This window comes from Eumetopias jubatus, unplaced genomic scaffold (assembly GCF_037043125.1).
Source record: "Eumetopias jubatus isolate StellerSeaLion01/CBP00866 unplaced genomic scaffold, mEumJub1_p1.0 scaffold_16, whole genome shotgun sequence".
NCBI lineage: Eukaryota > Metazoa > Chordata > Mammalia > Carnivora > Otariidae > Eumetopias > Eumetopias jubatus.
Window position 1 is genome coordinate 77526947 of NW_028274822.1, and position 25662 is coordinate 77552608.

General features: G+C 43.2%; 2 protein-coding genes, 1 long non-coding RNA gene and 1 pseudogene across 7 annotated transcripts; 2 read left to right on the forward strand and 2 right to left on the reverse strand.

Annotated features, from left to right (window-relative positions):
• Positions 1 to 1174: 1174 nt before the first annotated feature.
• LOC114219203 (small ribosomal subunit protein eS7 pseudogene) lies at positions 1175 to 1743 on the forward strand (annotated as a pseudogene).
• Positions 1744 to 4296: 2553 nt separating this feature from the next.
• COQ5 (coenzyme Q5, methyltransferase) lies at positions 4297 to 19628 on the forward strand. 5 transcript variants are annotated; one of them, XM_088019326.1, is made up of 7 exons: positions 4297 to 4485; positions 7958 to 8107; positions 10893 to 11126; positions 15833 to 15939; positions 17986 to 18074; positions 18659 to 18770; positions 18849 to 19628. In XM_088019326.1, exons 1-7 carry the CDS (start codon positions 4305 to 4307, stop codon positions 18948 to 18950), a joined length of 975 nt encoding a protein of 324 aa, XP_087875452.1. In that variant the 5' UTR covers positions 4297 to 4304; the 3' UTR covers positions 18951 to 19628. The 5 variants fall into 5 exon arrangements, with proteins under 5 accessions (XP_087875452.1, XP_087875453.1, XP_027972491.1 ...); XM_088019327.1 differs by having other exon boundaries at positions 18677 to 18770; XM_028116690.1 differs by having other exon boundaries at positions 10893 to 11114.
• Positions 18277 to 20941, reverse strand: LOC148162324 (uncharacterized). Its single transcript, XR_015766926.1, has 2 exons — positions 20098 to 20941; positions 18277 to 19003 (listed from the first exon to the last, which is right to left on the reverse strand). It is a non-coding gene; the product is annotated as an uncharacterized LOC148162324 (long non-coding RNA).
• Positions 20942 to 21887: 946 nt separating this feature from the next.
• On the reverse strand, positions 21888 to 24330 carry DYNLL1 (dynein light chain LC8-type 1). Its single transcript, XM_028116666.2, has 3 exons — positions 24213 to 24330; positions 23876 to 24013; positions 21888 to 22311 (listed from the first exon to the last, which is right to left on the reverse strand). The coding sequence occupies exons 2-3, from the start codon at positions 24005 to 24007 to the stop codon at positions 22174 to 22176; spliced, it is 270 nt and encodes an 89-aa protein (XP_027972467.1). The 5' UTR covers positions 24008 to 24013; positions 24213 to 24330; the 3' UTR covers positions 21888 to 22173.
• Positions 24331 to 25662: the final 1332 nt, after the last annotated feature.

Below are 25662 nucleotides of genomic sequence, written 5' to 3' on the forward strand. Positions count from 1 at the left end.
CTATATATATAGTGGCGATGTGAGACTGAGGCCCTCTGGGAAACGTAGTTTTCTATCTACATCCGGTCCCAGTGATTCTCTGCCCCCGCCCCGCCCCCCCACTCCCCACCACCACGCCCGCCGTTGAAAGGATGATGGGACTTGTAGTTCAGGTTTAATTTTCAGTACGCTGATAATGTGCATAATATAATATGCACCACTACTAATAACGAATCCAAACATTGGAATACCTGTGGAATCCGTTTACTTATGGCTTAATTTATAGTTCTTATTCTAGTATTAATATCAATTTATTTATGGCTCTTATTCAATCTCCCAATAATAAGGGCAAAAATAATGACAAAACCCTACATTTAATATCACTTTACAGCACTTCGCCATACAGAACTTCATTTCATTGTTAACAAGTCATTTATTAATATAAGCCATTGTCAGGGCACCTGGGTGGCTCAGTGGATTAAGCATCCAACTCTTGCTTTCAGCCCAAATCATGATTTCAGGGTCATGAGATGGAGCCCCGCCTCAGGCTCCTGGCTTGCAGAGCCTGCTTAAGATTCTCTCTCTCCCTCTCATTCTGCCCCGCCCCTCCCCCACTCGCACGTGCATGCTCTCTCTCTCAAGAAAAAATATATATGTCATTGTTAATATTTCATTTCATTGTTAATAGTATTATCATTGGGTGCTTATCATTAGCAGGCATTGCATTGTGGGTTATATGGATTATCACACTTAATCCTCACATTAACTCAAATTTAAAGACAAGGAAACTGGTTCAAAAAGTTTAGATCAGTTACCCACCATCACATAGATAATAAGTAATGTTCTCAACCACTCATGAGATAACCAGTTCTCCATATTACAAATATGGACACTGAGACTTAGAAAATCTCATCACAGCCATCTGTACTTTGGAAAATTATAAATGATTCCTTTCAACCATAGCAGTTTGAGATTTGAAGGATCACATACACATACTGTTAAAGAGATGAATAAATAATTTTTCAGACTAACCTCAGCTAGTTAGAAACTATTATATGCCAGGCACTGCGCTGAGCACAAGGAATGCCAAAATATATTCAGATTGAGGTCTTTAATATACTCATGGTTTCCTAAGTAAATTAAGCAAATAAGAAACTACAGTGGTTAGGCCAGTGCTCACCAAAGAGAGAAGGCCATGTTCAGTTCAAGCCAAAATATCATGAAGCCCAATGGCTATGGAAGAGTCCAGCACCTCCTAAGCTATCCTTGAGCTGAAAATGAACTCAAAACTCAAGGACCAGCTAAGGGAGTTGAATATAACAACAGCCAAGGAAACTTAAATTGGTGGTCAGAAAGCTATTATAATCTTTGTTCCCATTCCTCAGTTGAAATCTTTCCAGAGAATCCAAGTCCAGCTATTTCATAAACTGGAGAAAAAGTTCAGTGGGAAGTGCAATGTCTTTATTGCCCAGAGTTGCCTGAGCCAACTCAAAAAAGCTGTACAAAAAATAAGTGTTCCACTCTGACAGCTGTGCATGGTACAATCCTGGAGGGCTTAGTCTTCCCAAGTGAAATTATGGGCAAGAGAATCCACGTGAAAGTGGATGGCAGCCAGCTCATAAGGGTTCATTTGTATAAAACATAGCCAAACAATGTGGAACACAAGGGTGAAGCTTTTCCTGCTGTCTATAACAAGCTCACTAGCAAGGATGTTAATTTTGAATTCCCAGAGTTTCACTTGTAAACAAAACTGACTAAATAACATATCATTCACCCAAAAGAAAGGAAAGGAGGGAGGGAGGGAGCAAGTAGGGATGAAAAACTACAAGGGAAGATAGTAACAAGAGCTATAATAAAGTCAACACAAAATGCTGACTATAGCAAAGGCTTCAAGGAGAGGTGTACAAACGGTTGGGGGTGGGGGGTAGAGGGCTTCCCAGAGAGGCATCACTTGAGCTGAGCATAGAAGGATGAGTGGAATTTAAGCAGTCCTATATGAACAAATAAATTGGCAAAATCCTAGAATTCTCCTAATTGGGTCCTTTTTGGCTCCTTATCCATCAAAACATGCAATACAGAACATTAATAAGTAACATATATATAAGTCAATCAATTTCTTGAAATTAATAGTTTTAACTTGAATAAAGAAAATTAGATACTAATCTCGTATTTTTAAATTTCCTTAAAATGGCCTCATCAGTCCTTGTCTTTCTTCACCTTTTGCAGTTTTTTCCCCACAAGTCATATTGAAATGAGAACAAATACATGATGTTGGTTTGTTTGGAAATTTACTTTGATGATTACAAAGAACAGCCCCAAAGCCCAAGGTCCATTCTTATGTATGACTAGATATGGAAGATATACTAAGTTTCCTTGATGAATTTTTATTTCCTTTAACAACGATGTGAGAACTCTAATTACTCTATCACTTTTAAAAATAAAAGAGAGGGAAAGAAGAAAAACCCGTGCAGCTCTTCCAAAAGAAAGCAGTAGGTGTCCATCTGTCAGGCTACACATTAAACCAGGAAGAGATTTTTCATTTTCAAAATAGTTTCTTAGGGTCCTTGGCACTTTCTCCTTGTGAAATATTTACAGGAAACATACATTTAAAAAGAGAATCAAAGCAGAAACATAGAAATCCAAGCAAAACTCACCACCTCCATCCTCTTTTGCTCAAGATGGTCTACATTACCCTTTCAATAAAAAAAGAACTGGAAAATCTGGGTTGGAAGTAAACATCCATGCTATGCCAGTTGGCGCTAGAAGTGTAGCTTTGTGACAGCAGAAGAAGGAGCGTGAGTGGTGAGTAGGTCTGACTCACTAAACAGACACCAGAGCTTTCCTTCCCATTTACAAATTTCTTAGGTACATAAAATATAAAGACCAAAGAACAGCCTTTTGTACGTTTTTTGTTTTTTTTTTTTTTAAGATTTTATGTATGTATTTGACAGAGAGAGCACAGGTAGGGGGAGCAGCAGGCCGAGGGAGAGGGAGAAGCAGGCTCCTTGCTGAGCGGGGAGCCTGATGTGGGGCTCGATTCCAGGACCCTTGGATCATGACCTGAGCCGAAGACAGACGCTTAATGACTGAGCCACCCAGGTGCCCCAGAACGTTTATTTTTCAGAGCAGTCTAGCACATGTTTCTCAAGAATGGTCTGCAAATTCCTTGCATCAGAATCACCACAGGAGTTTGCAGATCTCCTGGATGGCTCAGTGGGTTGAGCATCGGACTCTTAATTTTGGCTCAGGTCATGATCTCAGGGTCCTGAAATGGGACTCTGCGCTAGGTGTGGAGGCTGCTTTGGATTCTCTCTCTCCCTCTCCCTATGCTCCACACCCCCCCAATAAATAAATCTTAAAAAAAAAAAAAAAACCCACCACATAAGATTGTTCAATAAAGATTCCCAATGCCCATCCCTAATGTAAGGATTTAAAATCTCTGATATTTGGGCCCAGGAATCTGCTGCTGCTGCTGCTTCTTTTTTTTTTTTTTTTTTTTCTTTTGGAGATAAGATAGAAAAGAGGGGCAAAGGAAGAGAGAGAGAATCCCAAGCAGGCTCCACATCCAGCATGGAGCCCTACGGGGGCTTGATCTCAAGAGCCTGAGATCACGACCAGAGGAAAATCAAAAGTCAGAGGCTTAACCCACTGAGCCACCCAGGCGCCCACCGTAATCTGCATTTTAAAGATCAAACCAGGGGCGCCTGGGTGGCTCAGTCGTTGAGCGTCTGCCTTCAGCTCAGGTCATGATCCTAGGACGCCCCGCATCGGGCTCCCTGCTCTGCGGGAAGCCTGCTTCTCCCTCTCCCACTCCCCCTGCTTGTGTTCCCTCTCTAGCTGTCTCTCTCTCTGTCAAATAAATAAATAAAAATCTTAAAAAATAAAATAAACAAATAAAGATCAAACCAGGTGATTCTTAGGCACATCAAAGTTTAAGAGAACTGACCTTGTAATCTCTTGCCTTGTAACCACGGTACCTTAGTTCCTACTTCTGCACCAGAAAACAAAGAGTTACTGGTATCTTGCTAGTTAGCATTCATACTGCTACTTAAGATTCAGAGACATGGCCGCTGAGAGGTGATTGCGGACTTATCCTAAGGTCCCTTCATTTCTGGTGAATTCTATATTCAAAGTGGGAAGAGAGAGAAGAAGCGATGTCCGGTACTCAAAAACTAAGTAGCCTCCGGATCCCAGAGGTCATACGCATAGCTCCCTAATCAAGGGTTTCAGGACGCGTTACGCTAACACTGTCTCCTACCGGCCACCGTTGGCCCTCTAGTGATGCAACACTACGTACTGTCGGTCGCCGTCACGCTACTGCCAAGATGGCGACCCACAGGAGCCGTGCTCTGTGGTCGCGGGTGATGCGGAGCTGCCGGCTCCCCGGGTTTCGTAGCTCCTGGCCCAGGGGCCCGCTGGGTGCGCGGCACGTGTCCCAAGAGAAGCAGGCAACGGAAACACATTTCGGGTTTGAGACTGTGTCGGAGGAGGAGAAGGGGGGCAAAGGTGAAAGGGGCGAGAGGGCGGACGGAGGGATCTATCTGCGATCTAGTTTCTTCTGCTCAGCTAGGAGTTGATTTAACGTCCTGTTGACTCGGATGCCGTAGCCTGTGTAGTCCTGACCTCCAAGGAGTCCACCTCCCCCCACCCCCAGCCTGACCCCGCAGAGCTTAGATGCCTCCTCTTGTTAAACACAGTAATTATCACTAAATCCCAAAAAGTGGGTGTTTATGATGTGCCAGGCACCATGCAGATATTATTCCCAATTTTCATTTCAACCTCCGAACAATGGTATTGTTATCCCCAAGTTACACATGAGGAAATTGAGACTTCGAGATTAAACAAGAACTTGCCCAATTTAATATAGTAAGTGGCTGAACCAGTCTTCCAACCCACTCTGGTGTGACTACAGAGCTCATGTTCTTCACCTCTTGCTAAAGGGTAGGGCCATTTTTTATAGAAAGGAAGGAGGAAACTATCTTCGCTGTGCCCCAGCTTCCAAATTGTATGAGTAGAAATAATAGTAACTTTTCTCTTAGAGTTATAATGAGCATTAGATTACTTCATACATTAAAATATTTTCAACAGTGCCTGGCACTTCGTAATTGCCCAATAAAGGTTAGATATTGTTGAGTAGTTTGTGTCCAGCATTGTGCTATAGGCATGTGAAAGGAAAGGACTGTTTTAAAACTCCAACTGTACCATTTATAATGGGGAAGGTATTATTTTAACTAAACCTTTTAACAGGTGGATATGGTGAGGCTCTGAGAGTTTCCTTCACTTGGCCTGTGGTCACCCAGGAAATAGAAAGAAACAATGGAATATCCCATCCTCTTAAAGACTAGTACATTGTCTTACATCTGACCTCAGCCTTACTAAATACATAGCTCTACTGTAACTCTTTGAATATTGATTTTAAATTAACATTTATTTCACTGGAGTGAATCCCCAGAAAGTTAGGACAGTGGCTCCATTCATGTCTATATTTCAGTGGCTGATGCACATTAAAAGCTTGATAACTGCTTGTGAAATAAGGGAAGCCAAGTAAAACGATAGCAAACTTAAGGACTTGAAACCTTTTAGAATACTTTACATTAATTCTTGTAAATACCTTATAAGGTAGAGACTAACAGCCTGATATTATAGATGAAGACACTGTTGAAACAAAGATAGTAAGTCACTTGCCCAAGATTCTGCCAGTAAGTGGCAGAGCCAGGGATTTTAATCCAGGTGGGTTGCTTCCAAAATGATAATAATGCCTAACTTCTGTATTGTACTTTACAAAATATAAACAATATTTCACACACACAAGCAAGGAAAGGTTATCCACTGAGCTAAATATATAGCTCCCAGATGGAGACCCAACATTGAAGTACAGGCAGTCTTCCCTTTGCACAGTAGTGCAGGACTGTAAAAATGACCATGCATGCTGAAATCATGCACAGTGATACTAATAATAAATGGGAAAAATTACAACTGTTCTAGGACCTCTAAAAATTATTGAACATTGGGGGTTCCTGGCTGGCTCAGTCAGTGGCGCATGTGACTCTTGATCGCAGGGTCATGAGTTTAGGCCCCACATTGGGCATAGAGTTTACTTTAAAAAATTTAAAAATTATTGAACATCAAAAACTCTCTTTTTGTTAGTTATAAATGTATAGAGAAATGAAATAAATAGTAAAGGTAATACTTATTTAGCAAACTATTTTAAATTTAGGTTTAATTTTAACAATGTAATTAGAATTTTTAAATTTTAAGTTTGTTTTTTAATTAAATTAAAATTCTAATAAAAAATTAGAAACATTAAGTTGTTTTAGTCCTTCATAAAAAATATGTCCCAAGAGTAGTTTGAACAGTGTTTGCTACCTTCTGGTCATATAATTTATGATAGGGAGCAAGCATCTTCTCTATGCTTTGGCAAATTGTCATACTCCTTTCTAAATTTTAATCAGCTTGTAAGATTTTATCCTTTCACTGTCAATGTCATGAAATATCTCCAAGAATTCCCCTAGGGTCAGATTTTTTGCTGGCATCATTTCCTCTGGGACATCTTCAACCTTTTCATTACAACCACATCCTCATTTATGTCCATAAATTCATCTTCACATAGTTCTTCTGGCTGCATATCTAGAGTCTCTCGAGCATCAGCATTCCCACAGTCAGCTGTTTCACCTATAACCCCATGGACATTTCACTTCCACTATTACCACTTTTCATTTCTTTGCAGTGCTTTCATTTTCGTTGGCCAATTTCCTCTTTCAATTATCTAGTTTTGTAAAATACCACGTGTTTAAAACTGAGAGATAAGGAGATAACACATCTACCTACTTTGCTATCTGTGTGTGAAGTGAATGACTGATGTGTAGTGACCTACCAAGTGCAAACTGAAAGAAGTGACATAATTGGTTACTGATCATGATGCGTGTCTGTTATTTACAGAGTGATTTATGGGCTGAAGAACTACCAGTGAAGTTTGTACTTTATGCAGTTACTCACGGTTAATACACCACTGCACATGAATGATGTTGCTGAGGGACTGGTGTTATTTAACTAAACCACAGTCACTGAAATTCATGTATATCGGAACCATGCAAAACAAAGATTGCTTATACTCGATGGGTTGAGCTGTAGTGTCCGTGAATACCCCAAAAACAAAACAAAAAAAAGCAAGCTTGGAGATCCTGGGGTTGAGAAAGGCATTCAAGATTGAGTTCAGGAGGAGCGCTTATAGTCTGCTGATTCAGCAGAGGACAGTGATGTTTTGGATCTATGCAGCACATTTCATTTAAGAAACAAAGCATATCCCCTTTACCTAATTCAGCCTTATGGCAGGGTGATAGGGAGCTGGCACTGAGTATTTCATCTTATGGGCAGAGAAACAGGTATAAAGAAGTTAAATGTAGCCTGTGCTTCACAGTGCCTTAAGTAGTAATTCCTTCTCCCACTAGACCAGATTCCATATTCTCCCTTGATCCTGTCAGATTTATGAGATTTATGAGGGCCCTCTGCAGTGTGGCTTGGCCCTGATTCACATCTTGCCATTCATCTGCCCACCTTATTGTACCTGAGCTTTTTCTCTGTGATCCAGGCAGGGATGAGCTCAGGCCTTCCCATCCATTAGTTATGTATTTCTAATGATTCTGTTGTTTTTCTATTATAATAACCATTAGAAAAATTCCATACTCCCCCATCCTCTAAGAAATGGAAACCTACTTAGTACCAAGTAGGTGCATGGGGTAGTGGTCCTAGGTAAAGGTAACTAAGACAGCAGAAAAGAGGTTGGTTTCTCACATGAAAATAACTAAAGCCTTTTTAAAAAGAGGTTAAAGGGCAGATTTGGGCATCAAGCAGTATAAGTTAACTTTACCTGACAAAGATGGGCAACTTCAGGGGAGAAAAGCTTCCTCCTCTCTCATTTAGGAGTTCCCCTAGTTGATCTTGTTAATAGCACAATTGTGTTGTATTTCTCCTATGTCAGTCTATCATGTGTTTGAAAGTGTGGCCAAGAAGTATGATGTGATGAATGATATGATGAGTTTTGGTATCCATCGTATTTGGAAGGATTTACTGCTCTCGAAGATGCACCCGTTTCCTGGGACCCAGCTGCTCGATGTTGCTGGAGGCACAGGTAATGTCCCATCGAGTATCCTCAAGTATTGCTGAGCACCTTTTGTAGAAATTAGTGTCTCTTGTTGGAATGAGCTAGCTTATCTACCATTAGGCTGAAGATGGTAATTGAAAATCAGCACACTCCTGGGGCTCCTGAGTGGCTCAGTCGTTAAGCGTCTGCCTTTGTCTCAGGGCATGATCCCAGAGTCCTGGGATCCAGCCCCGCATCAGGTGTGTATTCCCTGCTCTGCTGGAAGCCTGCTTCTCTCTCTCCCACTCCCCCTGCTTGTGTTTCTGCTCTCGCTGTCTCTCTCCCTCTGTCAAATGAATAAATAAAATCTTAAAAGAAAATCAGCACACTCCTAAGAAAGGTTTACTCTTTTTAACTAAATGTCACTCAAAAGCACAAAATATCAGCTTTATGCCTGTCATTTTTCTAAAATGCACAGGGTTACAAAGTAAAAAAGATCACTTCTTTACTCCAGTGACATCTCACCACGTGAATGACTTTTATTTTGTTTAACTTTAATCCACTTTCCCTCTTTCTTTGGGGCGGGGATGCCTTTTCTCATATTCCATAAGCTTTCTGCCTAATCCATTATCATATCAGAAATCAAAAGCTCAATTGTTTATACATGGTCCTTTGTTACTTGGTGCACACTAGATATCTGGGGAGAAAAATGTCATGGGTTTCTACAATGCATCTTGGTGATGTTATTACATGGTTAATATACATGTTAAATTACATTAGAATAATGGGTCATATAATGTAATAATGTGATAATCTATACCAATAGAATAATATAGAATAAGAAATGACAGAAGAACAATCTCCATGTGTGAAACATGTTTATGTGTGGCTTTGTTGGTGTGGTCTTCTCCCCAGTGGAAACTCAGAAGGGAGTAAGACACCTTGCTCAATGGAGGACAATTTATTTATTTATTTATTTATTTATTTATTTATTTATTTATTATGTTATGTTAATCACCATGCATTACATCATTAGTTTTTTTTTTTAAAGATTTTATTTATTTATTTGACAGAGCGAGAGAGCACAAGCAGGGGGGGCAGTAGAAGGAGAGGGAGAGGGCGCCTGGGTGGCTCAGTTGGTTAAGCAACTGCCTTCGGCTCAGGTCATGATCCTGGAGTCCCTGGATCGAGTCCCGCATCGGGCTCCCTGCTCGGCAGGGAGTCTGCTTCTCCCTCTGACCCTCCCCCATCTCATGTGCTTTCTCTCTCATTCTCTCTCTCAAATAAAATAATCTTAAAAAAAAAAAAAAAGAAAAAGAAACCTCCCTTAACTTTAAAAAAAAAAGAAGGAGAGGGAGAAGCAGGCTTCCCGCCAAGCAAGGAGCCCAATGCGGGGCTCGATCCCAGGACCCTGGGATCATGACCTGAGCTGAAGGCAGATGCTTAATCATCTGAGCCACCCAGGTGCCCCTTACATCATTAGTTTTTGATGTAGTGTTCCATGAGTCATTGTTTGCTCAATGGAGGACAATCTAACAGAATCTATTAAAATCTAAAATCTTTTATAGTCTAGGATATAATTCTAAATCTCACATATCTAGTCTAAAAAAAAAAAACTTGCACAAAGGGCTCAGTCAGAGCTGCCTACATCTGTGCCTTCACCTGCAGCGTTACTACATGCTGCCAACTGCCCATTTAGAAAATGTAATTGGAAGGTAATTCCATGTATTAAAAAAGACATTTTAAAAATATATAGCTACAAATATGCTCACTGCATCATTTTTAGTAGTAGTGAAAACTTGGAAATAACCTATTTCTGCCTCAGTAAAGAAATTGTTTTAAATTAAGGTACACCCATTCTATGAAATATCATGTAGCTATTTAAAGAATGTGGAAAACCTATAAGTACTGATGGAAGGTTCTCAAAGACATATTCAGTGGGAAGAGAAAGAAAACAAGTTGTATAACTATGTGTATAATATGATCCCCGTGTATGTTAAGTTGTTTCATATAAAATATTTAAATATATAGGAAAGGGACTGGAGAATACCTAATTTGTTGAAGACTCTAGAAAAACTTAAGGATATATTTCTTGCAACTGGTGTTAAAAAAACAAAGGCAACATTATAAGAAAGGAAATGTGATCCTAGAAAGCACTGTCTTGGCCCAAACAGTATTTACCTGGTCACAATAACATAAACACTTTTCAGCTTTTAGACTCCAGCAAAGCACAGAAGACATAATTATAGCTACTGAACAAACAGTATGTTATCAGTCTTGACAGTGTAAAAGTGCACACAGAAGGTTGAAAGGAGTCAAGAGGTACCATCTGTAATCTATTTCATCTATTGATGAAAAAGCATAGATGCTTCTCCCTCTCCCACTCCCCCGCTTGTGTTCCCTCTCTCGCTGTGTCTCTCTGTCAAATAAATAAATAAAATCTTTAAAAAAAATAAAAATAAAATCTTAAAAAAAGGATATTAGAAGTTAAAAAAATGTGTTTTTTTTAAAGATTTTATTTATTTGTTAGAGCACAAGCAGGGAGAAGCAGCAGGCAGAGGGAGAAGCAGGCTCGCTGTTGAGCAAGGAGCCCAACGCAGGACTCGATCCCAGGACCCAGAGATCATGACCTGAGCCAAAGGCAGACGCTTAACTGAGCCACCCAGGCGTCCCAATTTTTTTTTTTAAGTTACCATAGAAATGAAGAGAAACTTCAATTTTTGGATACTCCTCAAATCTTGTACCTTTTCACCCTCTTTGGGTTTTGGAAATGTTGGATTTTTGCGTGTGTTTCTGTTTGTGTTTGCATCTTCCTCCTGTTGGCTTCCCACAGGTGACATTGCATTCCGGTTCCTTAATTATGTCCACGAACAGCATAAGGGAAAGCAGAAGAGGCAGTTACGGGCCCAGCAAAATTTATCCTGGGAAGAAATTGCCAAAAAGTACCAAAGTGAAGAGGATCCCTTAGGCGGTTCCCGGGTCGTGGTCTGTGACATCAACAAGGAGATGCTAAAGATTGGAAAGCAGAAAGCCCGTGCTCAAGGACACAAAGCTGGTAAATCCTATGGCAAGTAGACACAGTGGCAATGTTTGTGTGTTTATGAAGTAAGATGGGATATAGAAAAGGTTGAAGTGCTTTATTTTCAAAAACATATAGATAGGCAGGAGTCGAAGATAATTTGTGTGCCTGAATCCAGTTCGTGTGCTGTTATGTACATTATTTCGGCAACCCAGGGAGTTAGTGTGATTATCAGCCCCATGTGATGGAGCTGATAACCAAAGCCCAAAGAGCTGCTTGAGTAAAGTGCCTCTGCTCAAGTAACACAACTTTTAAACGGCAGATCCCAAATCGGAGCTGAGTCTTGGGATCTTAGCTCTTGGACTCTGAGACGGAAGTTTTGCTTTCAATTCCCAGCAACTCCCTGCTGACCCCAATGTCCTGTTTTGGACCCATCCTAATCCCCGTCAGTACTCAGAGGGTTTGACACGTGTGGAAGCTGGGAAGGTGCTCTGCCCTTAACTGGGGAACTTGCACTTCAGACACAAGCTCTTACAACCTTCAGGCTCTGCCTCCGCTTCCAGGTTAGGCTCTTTGCTGGACGTGCTCCAGAGCTCCCTGCTGGGTTGGCTAAGGCTTTATCGGATCTGCATTGAGGTCTACAGGCTTTCCCCACTCAGTCTTGCTTCCTCTTCCTTTTATCCAACCCCAGGTGTTCTCCCTTACCCCACCCCCCCACCCCCGCCAAGGAAAACCCCTTTTGCACTCCTCCCTCATCTGGGCATCTGTTCCTCTGAGGGCCCAGGTGATAGAATTAAAGAAACCCCCGAAACAGTATTCCTGTCAGCAGCAGATAGGAGAGTGACTGCATGTCTCTGGGAACCCACTGCAATCTGAAAATTGACAGTTTGTGCCTGAGCTTAAAGATGTAGATTTCACATTTTGCTGTTTGTTTTCATCTCTTAAAATACTGCCCCCCCCCCCAACTTTATCAAGTAGAAGTAAGGATGTGGCAGGCTCTCTGGAGCCACTGCCCTGGCCTCTCCCTAGCTGGCCGAGCACTGCGGGCAGCCACTGTGAGGCAGTGGTCTGGGACCAAGAAAATAAAGGTCCTCAGGTCAACCTCAGCGGTCCTGTGCTCCGCCCCCCCAGAAGTGAGTATGGTTATTTTAGTTCAGTTCTTCCTCCTCTGCCCCCCACCCCCAGAACGAGCTGCCTAGACAGACCACAGCCCACTTGGCCTCCAAGATGAAGGGCTCTTTTGTTAACCCTCAGTGCTGATCAGAAAGCAGACAGTCCCTAGTGTTTTTAGACAAAGGCACTATGTTTCCTTACTCCTACTGAAAAACGTGTTTCCCTTCCCTCTGGTGCTCAGCCATAAGGAATGGAGAACAAGGATAGAAATGATAGGCAATGCTCCATTTCTGGAATCATCCCTTCCATAGCATAGCTTGTCCTTCAGCCTCTCCTCACTGCCAAGACAAATCCACTGGTGTATGAATTATTAAGTGCTGCATAGGCCAGTTTTCCTTATCTTTCCTCCTTGCTTCATCAATGTCCAACAATGATGTCTTTGTAAAAAATATCACGCGAAAAGAGTTGAAACTAAGGAGGATCCTAGAAATTATTTTGTAATAGTAAGTTAATGAGAAAGGTATGTTTATGTATAGCAATCTTGTGTGTTTTATTTACATCTTATGTGGATGGAGCACTTCCTCCCAAAATGGAAGTTCTGAGGGCAGGAGCTTTTTTTTTTTTTTTAAGATTTTATTTATTTATTTGACAGAGTTAGCGAGAGCAGAACACAAGCAGGGGGAGCGGGAGAGGGAGAGGCAGGCTTCCTGTCAAGCAGGGAGCCCGACGTGACCCGGGGCTCAATCTGGGATCATGACCTGAGCTGAATGCAGAAGCTTAATGACTGAGCCACCCAGGCGCCCCTTGAGGGCAGGAGCTTTAAAAAAATTATTTGAGGGGTGCCTGGGCTCAGTTGGTTAAGTGTCTACCTTTGGCTCAGGTCATGATCCTGGGGTCCTGGGATCCAGCCCTGCCTGGGCTCCCTGCTCAGTGGGGAGCCTGCTTCTCCCTCTCCCTCTACCACTCCCCCTGCTCGTGCTCTCTCAGGCGTACTCTCTCTTAAATAAATAAATAAATAAATAAATAAATAAATAAAATCTTTTTTTTTTATAAAGATTTTATTTATTTGACAGAGAGACATAGGGAGAGAAGGAACACAAGCAGGGGGAGTGGGAGAGGGAGAAGCAGGCTTCCGGCAGAGCAGGGAGCCCGATGCGGGGCCCAATCCCAGGACCGCGGGATCATGACCTGAGCCCAAGGCAGAAGCTTAACGACTGAGCCACCCAGGCGCCCCATAAATAAATCTTTAAAAAAAAATTATTTGAGGGGCACCTGGGTGGCTTCGTTGGGCGGCTGCCTTCGGCTCGGGTCATAATCCTGGAGTCCTGGGATCGGGCCCTGCATCGGGCTCCCTGCTTGGCAGGAGGCCTGCTCCTCCCTCTCCTACTCCCCCTGCTTGTGTTCCCTCTCTTCCTGTCTCTCTCTCTCTCTGTTAATTAAATATTTTTAAAAAGTATTTGATAGGTTATAAAAGTGATATATTTGAGAGAATTGTGGATTTTGCAAAAGTATTAAGAAGAAAGTAAATGTTACCTATAATTCCAACATCAAGAGATGCTTCCAGTATTTTAATGTATTTCCTTCCTAGCTTTTCCTAATCATTTCCTTTTTATAAAATTGAAGACTTCCTGTATATACAATTTAGTATCCTGCCCTAACTCAGCATTGTATCATGAGATGCCCACGTCATTAAAAATTCGTTAAATTTATTATTTATGATATTCTCCTGTATGGATGTGAATCACGAAGATTCACATGACCAATTTACATAACCAGCAACCAATTGATCTTTCACTTTTTTCTAAAGCTTTTGCACAGAACACAGCATTGTGACATCCTTATTTGTAAATTTTTGCATGCATTTGTTAATTTTTACCTTCTATATAACCTCGGACAAGTGTTTAAACTCTCCAGATCTCAATTACCTTATCTAGAAAATGGTAGAATAAAAACCACCTTGTAGTAGGAGGTAATATACCATAGCTATTGAAAACACAGGCCCTGGGATAAAACAACCTGAGTTCCAATCCATCTGGGTGATCTTGGGCAAGGTGCTTTCATCTTCCTGATACTCAGCTTGGCTCACATAAAACATGAGGATGACAGTAGGAGCTATCCCATGGAGTTAGTATGGGAATGTGATAAGGTAATGTGTGTAAGGTGATAATATAGACCCTGCCATCAAGGGCTCAGAGCAGTTGCTATGATGATGATGATGTCATCAACATCATCCTCCTAAAAATCAAAAAGCTGGTTCAAAGGATATGGTTTTTGGTGTTTTTTTTTTTGAAAGATTCATTTATTTATTTGAGAGAGTGTGTGTGAGCTGGGGGAGGGGCAAAGGGAAAGGGAGAGGGGAAGCAGACACCCTGCTGAGCACAGAGCTCCACAGAGGGCTAGATCTCCAAGACCTCCATCATCACCAGATCACGACCTGAGCCGAAACTAAGAGTCCACTGCTTAATCGACTGCTGAGCCACCCAGGCACCCCACGGTATGGTTATTTTTAAGGGTTTTGTTAAATACTGCTACTTTGCTTTCCAGGAAGGCTTTCATTTACTTTCCTCTGTAGAGCCTTCCTTCTATGTTGCATTTTATGTCTAATTTGCTGCAAGTTGAACAATGTTAAAGCCGAATCAGGATCCTTTAGTAGACGTAGCTACCCTGTTATGGGGTTCCCTTCGGTGTTTTCTGAACTTGTGACCAGATTTACGGTCTAGACACTTTGATTCTCCAATAGAACCAATATAACTAGGCTAAATTCCATACTTAGAATACTTCCAGTGATGCTCTGAAGTTGGTACTATTATTAACTCCATCTTACAGATGAGGAAACCAAGGCAAAGTAGTTTATTCAAGATTATACAGCTAGGGCGCCTGGGTGGCTCAGTCGTTAAGCATCTGCCTTCGCCTCAGGTCATGATCCCGGGGTCCTGGGATTGAGCCCCGCATCGGGCTCCCTGCTCGGTGGGAAGCCTGCTCCTCCCTCTCCCACTCCCCCTGCTTGTGTTCCCGCTCTCGCTGCCTCTCTCTATGTCAAATAAATAAATAAAATCTTTAAAAAAAAAAAAGATTATACAGCTAATAAATGTGAATAAAGCTGGAATTGAAATCCTGGCAGTCTAAACCCCAAGACCTGGGATCTTAACCATGGTACTTTACACAAACAGTTGGGTAAAAATTGCTTGAGGGTGGGCATAACTAAGTATTCATCAGGTTCTTCTCTGAGACCCATGGGGAAAGAACTTCCTGCTAAACTTGAAGAAATTCAGATTCTCAGGCCGAAGTGACACCGTGAAGACAGCGGCCAGGAACCCAGTGATGAAGGCAGATGTGTGATGGTTTCTGATACCACACGTATGGTTTTCTCCAGCACCAAACTGTTCTCCAATTCTCCCACACCAACTACGTGTGCAATAATTCAGCTCAATTCTGACACTGACTCCCAGAGTTAGTCTCAGATTCCAGACTGCCCCCACTTCAGAAGTCAGCCATCAATGGGGTGTGCAGGCTGCCCACACTTCAACCTGGCTGACTGCAAATTGGGGGATTCCCACAATGCCCTCCTCAGGTTTGACAGTTCACTGGGTACATAAGAGACAGCGACCCAGACTGAGACCAGAAATGATTTTCTCTTTCAGGACTTGCTTGGGTATTGGGAGATGCTGAAGAACTGCCCTTTGATGATGACAAGTTTGATGTTTACACTATTGCCTTTGGGATCCGGAATGTCACACACATTGATCAGGTATATATGGCTGCATCTTTAGCTTGTGTGACTCTTGTGCTATGAGATCTCCTGGAGAGGCCCCACAAAAAATGAGGAAAGAGGGAGGGATTCTTCTCCCCGCCCAGCTCTTGAATGGAATGACTATTTCCGGCTTAGGGGTTTCAATCCTTGAAGTTGCCAATTTTCCTAGTCACAAAATTGAAAAAGACCAAAACCACAGAGCAGATCCCCATAGAAGCCTTTGTTGCTTGGGTTGGTATTCACATCTTTGAGCTGTCAGTCATGCTTTGGCATTCCATCTGTTTCTGCTCACTTGTGAAGCTGTCTGAGCCTGTGAGTTTGCAGATCAGAGGCGTTTCTAAAGCCAACACAGAAGGCACTCAAACACTTATTTTGGCAGAAGGTACCTAGAGTCATGGGTTCCTCTATAGGGAGAAGGGAACATTTAGCTCTTAATCTTTTTTTTTTTTTAAGATTTTTATCTTTAAGTAATCTCTGCACCCAACATGGGGCTCCGACTCCCAACCTGAGATCAAAAGCTCTACCGACTAATCTAGCCAGGCACCCCCTAATGCAGCTCTTCTTCATTTCTACTTCAATATTCTATCCCAAAGCATTTGAAGACAATGTGCAAGGCACCACATTTTGTTTTTGTAATGGAGGGCTCCAGTTACCTGGTTCCTCTGCTTTCGGTGAGACATCTACTTCAGCTTGGTTTTTATGACCTGCCCCTTGTATGCAGCCAGCTTATTAGTTCTTCTAATTAAAAAAAAATTTTTGAGTAGGTTCAGAGTACAAAAGGGCATGTCAGTGAAAGTATGCCTCCCACCCCTGTGACCCAACCATTCAGTGCCTCCTCTCCCTCCCTCCAATCACCAATTTTTTGTGTACCTTTGCAGAGATGTTTGGTGAATATTAAATGTTTTGCTTTTTCTTTTTTTTATACAAATATTAGCATATGAAATTTGCCCATTGCTTTCTTTCCCTTAAAAATATATCTTGGGAGATTTTTCCATGTCAGTGCATAAAGAGCCCTGGCTCTTCCTTTTTTTAAATAGCTGCATAGATTCCATTTATATAGACATTCCATTACTTTTTTAAAAAGATTTTATTTATTTATCTGACAGAGACACAGCGAGAGGGAACACAAGCAGGGTTAGTGGGAGAGGGAGAAGCAGGCTTCCTGCGGAGCAGGGAGCCCGATGCAGGGCTTGATCCCAGGACCTCTTGGGATCATGACCTGAGCCAAAGGCATATGCTTAACGACTGAGCCACCCAGGCGCCCCTGGACATTCCATAATTTAACCAGTATTTAACCAGTATCTCATTAATAGTTAAGATGCTTCTAATCTTGTGCTGTTCAAACAGTGCTGCAGGGAATAACCTATACGCATGTCATCTCTACAATAGATGCTTTTTTTTTTTTTTTTTGGAGGGTGGGAAGGGGCAGGAGAGGGAGAATCTTAAGCAGGTCCCACGCCCAGCATGGAGACTGATCTCATGACCCTGAGACCTTGACCTGAGCCAAAATTGTCAGATGCTTAACTGAGCCAGCCAGGTGCCCCTACAACAGATGCATTTCTATAAGATAGTTTCCTTGAAGTAAAATTCCTAGATCAAAGAGGATATCCATTGTGATTTAAATGAGTAATTGTAGGGGCACCTGGCTGGCTCTGTTGGTAAAGGGTGCAACTCTTGATCTCGGGGTTTTAAGTTCAAACCCCATGGTGGGCAAAGAGTTTACTTAAAAAAAAACAAAGAAAAAAAGAAAACCTCGAATGAGCTTTTAATAAATAAATAATCAATAGACAATTGAGAAATTGGCCGCCATGTGATTGTACCAGTCTGAGTACTCCAAGTAACCCCTTCATGGGCAGCAGAATGCCTATAAAATTTAGGATATTGTAGGGTTATCTCTGCTGCTACAGCTTTCCAACTGAGAATGCCAAGGGATCTTTGGGAAATGCTGACTTTTATAATGCCCATCAAAAGTTAAAGCTGTTGTGGCCTCATGGAATTGAGTTCTGCTGAGGAGTGTGTTCTCTTGTTCCTTGTCTTGCTCAGGCACTCCAGGAAGCCCATCGAGTCCTGAAACCAGGAGGACGGTTTCTCTGCCTGGAGTTTAGTCAAGTGAACAATCCCCTCATATCCAGGTTGGCACTGTTAACAGGGCTTTATTCTCATTGGCTAGCCAGCGGTTCCCCATCCCAAAACGGACATAAAACAGCCAGTAAGCGATAAGCATGAACCTCATAGTTCAGAGTCTCTAAGGGTCAGTGCCACCTCAAAGTCAGCCAGTTCTGAATGACAATACCTAAGCCAGAAGAGTTTCAAACCAACAACCAGAGGCTCAGGTTGGCCCACAGATCTATTTTGTTTGATTCATTTTATTTTAAGAAATTGACTTACAGGTTTGTATTTAAAAATCAGGAAGTTTCACATAAAAATCTGAGTATCCAGCTTCACTTGAGGAACCATATAGGGCAGTGCGGAGCACTTATTCCCACGTGGCCGTAGTCAGAGCTGAGTAGTACCTGCCTCTTCTCCACTTTTATGCTACTTCCTAATTGCACCTGTCACCACATCCTCACTAGTCCCTACTGGTCTTACACGGGGCCCACATTACTTTCAGGGACTTGACCCCTATAGGCATTTGAATTTATAAATCCACGCTTAAACCTTCTTGCTTCTGCCCAGGGGGCATGTTGTAGTCTTAATCTTTTGCCTTTGTGTTTAGGCTTTATGATCTATATAGCTTCCAGGTCATTCCTGTCCTGGGAGAGGTCATTGCAGGAGATTGGAAGTCCTACCAATATCTTGTAGAAAGTATCCGACAGTTCCCATCTCAGGTACAAAACTTTGATATTTTACAACAAAGGCCCTAGAGTTTAAATCCAGGTGATCCTTGCTGTATCTTTGTGTTTTAGGAGGAATTCAAAGAGATGATAGAAGATGCAGGTTTTGAGAAGGTGACTTATGAAAGTCTCACATCAGGCATCGTGGCTATTCATTCTGGCTTCAAACTGTAACTCCTTTACCATTCTGGAGTGTGAACCAGTCCCATCCTGTCGAAAGCCTGAAACTGAAGGAGAATCTGGCTAGTGAGACCGGCCGCAGAACATCTCCTCTTAAGGTCATGTGCCTTGGACGCGTGTTCTGACGTGACCAGTCTCAAAGTGGAAGAAACAGATCCTACTGTCACCCTACTGCGGCTTTCACTAGGAGCTGCTTTAGGGCTTCTCCCAGAGATATTTGCTCTGTATTTTTTGCTCAACTCCTGCTAATTTTTCTTGGCTGTGCAGTGTGTGGTTAAGGTAAAACCAGCACTACTTCTCATTTTTGAAATGCATTTGTAGCTTCTCTGCTGGTGCTGCCTTCCACAGGGATGACGACTCATTTGAACCCAACAAGGATTTGAACGAGAAAACGTCCTAGCTGTACCTGAGTCAGTCTCTCAGCCTAGGACTAAGTCTGGGGCCGAAAACCAAGGCCCAAGTCAGAGTGCTAACAATCACAACTAGAATTATGAACTGAACCACTGAATGAGTTTACAGTTTGTGTGGTATTTATTTCTTCTTGGGTGGGGGAGTGAGGGAAATACATTTTTGTCATCACTCAGTCCTCTTCTACCAAAAACTACTATTGGATCCTCAGTGCCTGTCATGAAAAAAACCCTTGATGAAAGAATAAATGTTCCAGAAAACTCCTGCTTTTGTGTTTTATGTGGAGAGCTTCTTTATCAGAATACATTTGAAGGGTTTCATAGCCAAAAAAGAAAAAAAAAAAACTTGAAAACAGTCCAGCCTAACCCCTTTCAGTACTAAGGGGCAGAGCTGGGCAGAGTGCTTGTCTCCTTAATACAGTCCAATGTTTGATGTTGAAATGAGACCAAAAATATTTTGAATGTGGATTAAGCTTATGGTTTTTAAGGGGCTTTGCTAAGACATTGCAGAAAGCAAACTATGAGTTGACTGGCCATTTGTTAATTGTGGGTAACTTAGTTCAAGGCTATTTCAAAAGCCTTTAGATATGCTGCCTCTAGGCCCAGCACAGTAAGGGTCTTGCTTTGCCCTATCATTGAAAAGCTTTCACACACAGCTATCTATATACAACCATCTCAAAGAACAGCAAAGAGCGTTAGACAAAGTGCTAAACATTAAAAAACTTTTAGCTTACTTTTTCAGCCAGCTGGAGCCTGTTGGCCTTTGAAATTAGAATTAACAAGGAGCAGATGCTGAAGGAATTTCATAAACCATCAACCCAATCCTATCTTCCTGGCGAAGTGATTTTTTTCACATCTGAATCAAAAAATAAAAGTTAAAACCTGCCACTTCCAGGCAGTAGATATGGGCCTGATAAATTAAAACCCCCAATGTCCAGCCATTTGTGGACTTAAATCAACTCCTAGGGTCTATTGCCAGAAGACTATTTGGAAGTAGGGCTAACTGAACAAGAATGATACAGCTTTGGGGGCTTCGAATAGAAACACAGGTCACCGAAGAGGGGAAGGAGCTAGAAAAAAGATGAATTATGGAACATCTTCAGTATGTTCATATAAATACAAACCTAAATCACCTCAGTTACACTCCTGTTCCACAGAACCTCATCCTTCTTTCCTGCAAAAAGCCGGGGGAAAATTTTTGTCCCATTTTAACTGCCACAATAAACAGGAAGACAATTTTTTGCCTCTTTACCCTGAAACGTTCCCAGTCCTAACCTAGCTCAACTTCATGATTCCTAAAACCCCAAGTTCTAGTAGTAATAATATCCCAAAGATGTTACAACCTAATGCTGTCTTTTTAAGATTTTATTTGACAGAGACGCAGCGAGAGAGGGAACACAAGCAGGAGTGGGAGAGGGAGAAGCAGGCTTCATGCTGAGCAGAATGCCCGATGCAGGGCTCGGATCTTCAATCCCAGGACCCTGGGACCATGACCTGAGCCGAAGGCAGATGCCCAACAACTGAGCCACCCAGGCGCCCCCCTAATGCTGTCCTTAAGGTGGAGTCATTTCAACTCTATCCTCCCCTTCTGTGTAGCAGTAGCCTGGCTGCTCAGAAATCCTAATTGCACATCTCACAAAGTTTAAAACAAAAAAAGTGTTACCTTGTGTGAACACTGAAAACATAGGGAGACCAGAAAGCCAGGACCTTCCTTGCAACTTCCCAAGAGGAGTGTGGGTTGTTTCAGCCTCTGGCATATTTCCTTTATGCCTACGAAAGCCAAGTCTGCTATATTTGATTTTCTTCCTAGAAAAGACTTAAGTCTTCTTAAAATTGATAGCAGGAAACCTTTAATGAAGGTTACTTATCCACAGCTTTAATTGGGCCTTTTAATGAAAGCTTCAATTCACATTTAATTGTAACGGGGTTTCTAAGCATAGCTAGTTAAAGCAAAGCACAGCAGGCTTACACATTTAAATTCCTGCAGACTTTATTGGAATCACATGGAGGGCTGCTGCTCAAAAACGTTCATTTTCCCTTTTAAGACCCCTTTTAATCTGAGTGTCCTTTTGGGACAGGGCAGGAAAAGGGGGTGGAGGCGAACAGCCTAGAGCCCAGCAAATTTCTCATTAGCTCAACTCAGTTATTGGCTTATTTTATGGCCAAAAAAAAAAAACTTCGATAAAGTTCTACACATTCACCACCACCACCTGAGGCCCAAAGTCCAGAACACCCTCTTTTAATAAAATGAGCACTTAAGGATAGTATTTATCAGATTAGTAATGAGATTTAACCCAAAAGTTTCTGTGCCATGTGTTTCTTAACGTGCACTTCTGAGCAGTATTCTTCCATGCACGACAGCTGCAGGATGGGCGAGAGTAAAGACTCAAGATGAGCACTATGAATAGACTAGTCTATTACATCCCACAGAAACTCACTTCAAGGACTGACCCCCACTAACCTACTCAAGATTAAGTGATAAGCCATTTTCAACCCTAGATTTGAACAAATCGTAACTAACACACACTTCTCCAACAGATTTATTTTGAAAGAAATGGATTTTAGGGGAAAAAACATGGGGTAGAGGTATGGAATAGAAAATAAATACAAATGTAAGCTGTTTTGCTAATTGTTTTATAACCACAACAAATTTGTACAGAGAATGCCCTGTACAAAACAACACAATAAAGGTTCAAAGATCGAGGTGTTCCCCTAGGCAAGGCTGAAGATTTCAGTCTCTGGTATTTGGAATTTAGGCTGCAGTCCTTGGTTTTGGATGGATCACTGGGTGTGTGACACAGTCCATGCTTTTAACCAGATTTGAACAGAAGAATGGCCACTTGGCCCAGGTAGAAGTAGATGAAGTGTTTGGTTTCATGTGTCACATAACTACCGAAGTTCCTCCCCACGATGCAGTGCCAGGTGGGGTTGTACTTCTTATCAAACTCCTGGTAGGGGGAGAGGGGGAAAGAAAAAGAACACTAGAATTTCAGTGCTAAACCAGAGGTCAGAGTTTGCCTCCTAGATAAGCAGAGCCTGTAGGGGCAGAAAGAAGGAACGTTAGCATCTGCAAATTCTTAGCATGAAAGAATGTTCCCCAGCTCCAAGTCGCCTACATAGTGCATTAATGCATACATACTTGCAGTCTGAGCTAAGCTGAGAATGGGGGCTGGGGAGGTAAAAGGCAGTAAAGGCAGCCTCATAGACAGGGCACTTTGTTATCATGGTAATTTCGCCTTCATAGCTCCTATGATATTCTCCTTAATTGACAGCAGGTGATAACAGTTCCAGTTTATCATGTTATGTGTAAACAGAACAAACGAAATTATCCTCCTGTAGGTCACGCACCACAAAATCCAAAATGGTAAATATTTAGCCCCAAATACCCCATTCCTTAACTGCACTCCAGTATCAATGAAAACAAAAGATGTGTGAAGGGCAAAGCCTCAATTCGCATTTAAACCACTGTGGATCAAAATTTAAAGGGTACCAGATACTCTGCAATCCACTGTTCCCACAAAAAGAATGCTAGAAGCAGAATCTGATAGTCACTTGTCAGATTTTATCCTTAATTTCAATAGCCCTCTCTTCCACATCTATCCTGATGGTGCTAATCTATCACCTAGTACACAAAGATAGCAAACTGCAGGAACAACTTTCCCTATTTTCCTCAGCCAAAGGGGCTCTGAGAACAAGAACGCCTGTGGTAATTTCTTCACTAGGTGACTGTAGGGCGGGCGCCAAAGCCAGTCTTTCTCTATGTAATTCTTACAAGTCTTTGTGAGGAGTTACACAAAATTCGGCTCTCACGCTGTATGCAGCATGAACATCTTTTACATCTACTGGAAAAACATTCTTACAAGTTAGAGGAACCCACGGCTGCGTTTGTCAAAAAAGGTATTTCTGTTCCATCTGAAGTCTTTCATCTCCCCATTCTCAACTAGGAACCCTCCCACGGCTTAAGCTGCCAGTTCCCTTCCCTTCCAGAAAACACAGCTCGGGAGAAATTGGCAGTCCTGCCAGCTTTCTACAGACTGCCATTTACCAAGCCCTCACCCCAGCCCCCTAACCACCACTACCACCCACTTTCCCTCAACTGCCGACCAACTCCTCACTGAAAGGCTGGCAAGATCTCCCTCCGGCCCGGCTGTAAACACCCACGCAACTCCCCCCCTCCGGAACACCCAGATGGATCCTCCGCGCAGGAATCATGCAGAAGAGGGGGAACCGCTGCTCCCTGATCCTAGAAACCGTTGCTAGGTGGCGCTTTCCCCCTGCGGAGCTGGGTAATAAAAAAACTTCGGGCGCGGAGGGTCTGGTCTTCTCATCAGGAGCGCAAAATTCATCTGCGTCCTTTCTGGAAACCTCTACACCCGAGCTGACCTGCGTGCCTCCAAGGATGTCTGCCAAGAGCTCTGGGGACGCAGGATCGGGGAGAAGGACTAAGTTGTGACTCGCCCCAGCTGCGCGCAAACGGCCCGAGGCCCCCCTGCCCGCCCGCCCCGTCCTCACCTTTTTAATATGGGCCGCAATGTCCTTCTCTATGTTATATTTCTCCAACGCCTGAGTCGCACACTCCACCGAGTCCTGTTGCATCTCCTCCGACATATCGGCGTTTTTGATCACGGCCTTTCGGTCGCACATGGTTACCTGGGGGGCGAGGCCCGGGCAAGAGGTGAGGAGTTGGGGTGCAGGCTGCGCCTGTAAGGCGCCAGCAACCCCAGTCCGCTCCTCCCGCCCCCCACCCCACTTCTCAGAAAGCGCGGGCCGCGCGGACCGAACAGCGGGAGAAGTCCGGCGGGAGATGTAACCAGGCGGCGAAGCCCCCCGCAGCCCCCGAGTCTCTCACCGAGGAGCAGGGGGCGGCCAACTGCAACGGTCTCCTGGGGGAGGGGCTGGCGACACTCAGACCCGGCGAGAGGTACCGTCGCTACCAAAGCCGTGGCGCATCTAAGGAGCCCCACGCCAGCCGCCGCCGCCTAGTGCCTAGGCCCCGCCCTGCTCCCGCCAGCCCCGCCCCCCGAGGAACGTCCCCATTGGCTTGACGCAGCCCCCAGGACTCTCCCATTGGCCTATAGACTCAATGGTTCCCTCAGGATCTTTCTCCTGCATTCTGTTGCAGACCACAATGCATCGCTCGCGGCGTCGGTTGCCCCGGCAATGGGCCGCACGCGGTGAGGCCCACACACCCCGAAGGTGGAGCTGGGGCGGGGTCGCGAGGACCACCCAGAGACTAGAGAGGTGCGAGGGGACTTTGTGCCCAAGCCAAGAGAAGTGCCTCCAGATTTTCAAAGGATGTCCCAGGGTGTGTTCTCGAATATCTTGGGAAGCTGGGTGTCCTACGTAACCCCCACCTCCACCCCAGGTCCAAAGGGTTTAAGGATTCTAAGTGAGGTAGCCAGTCCGTTTACTTAAAGGGTATTTCTGAAGCAGGGCTGGCTTTATGGGCGAGTAACCAGGGCAGTTGCCGAAGAGGGGCCCCAGGGCTTGGTTAATGCTCACTCTCTCATTCTTGAAATTCTTAATTTTTTTTTTTAACAAGGGACCCCACATTTTCATTTTGCATTGGGTCCCACAAATTATGTAGCCGGGCCTCTTCTGGAATTTGGGGGTGGGGGGTAAGGTCTTCAGGAATGGGAGAGGTTTCCTTATTCTGGCTGGGCAAGGGAGACTTCCTTCAAGGGGCTAGGGTTAGGAAGTGCTGATCCCAGGTATGTGTGTGGGGATGGGGCTTCTTGCTCGTTGAGGCAGTCTTTCCTGTGAGGGAGTTTCTTGGTTGCGGATTTATCTCTAAGGCGGAAGTACCCTAACGGATAGAAGGGCGTCCTTCAGAGGTATTTTCCGCTGGCTTTGGGAGACTAACCAGTAAGTGGTCTTGAGAGGTTGGGGAGCAGGGTCAGATCAGGATTTAAATCCCACCACTGTCATTTACTAGCTGATTGAATCTCAGTTTTCTTATCCGTGAAGGGGGACTGAATATAAAACGAAACCACTTCCTAGGCATGTTGAAAATATTAAAGGAACTGATGCTCTTGAAGTTCCTCAGCGCAAGGTGTGGCATTGTAGTAAGTGCTCGGTACATCTTATCAAAAACTATGGAACTATCCCAAGAGTCACAGCAAGATTTTGACCAATGCTTAAATGCCTATAATGTGTTTTTGCACTTCCATAAACAAGTTACCAGATTCATCATGCAAACGGAAGCTTTCTGTTTACATTTCTGCATTTTCCTTCTTGACCGTTACTCTGGTTAACCCAGAGCCCCTTAATAACAATTGGACCAGACAGGCACACAATTC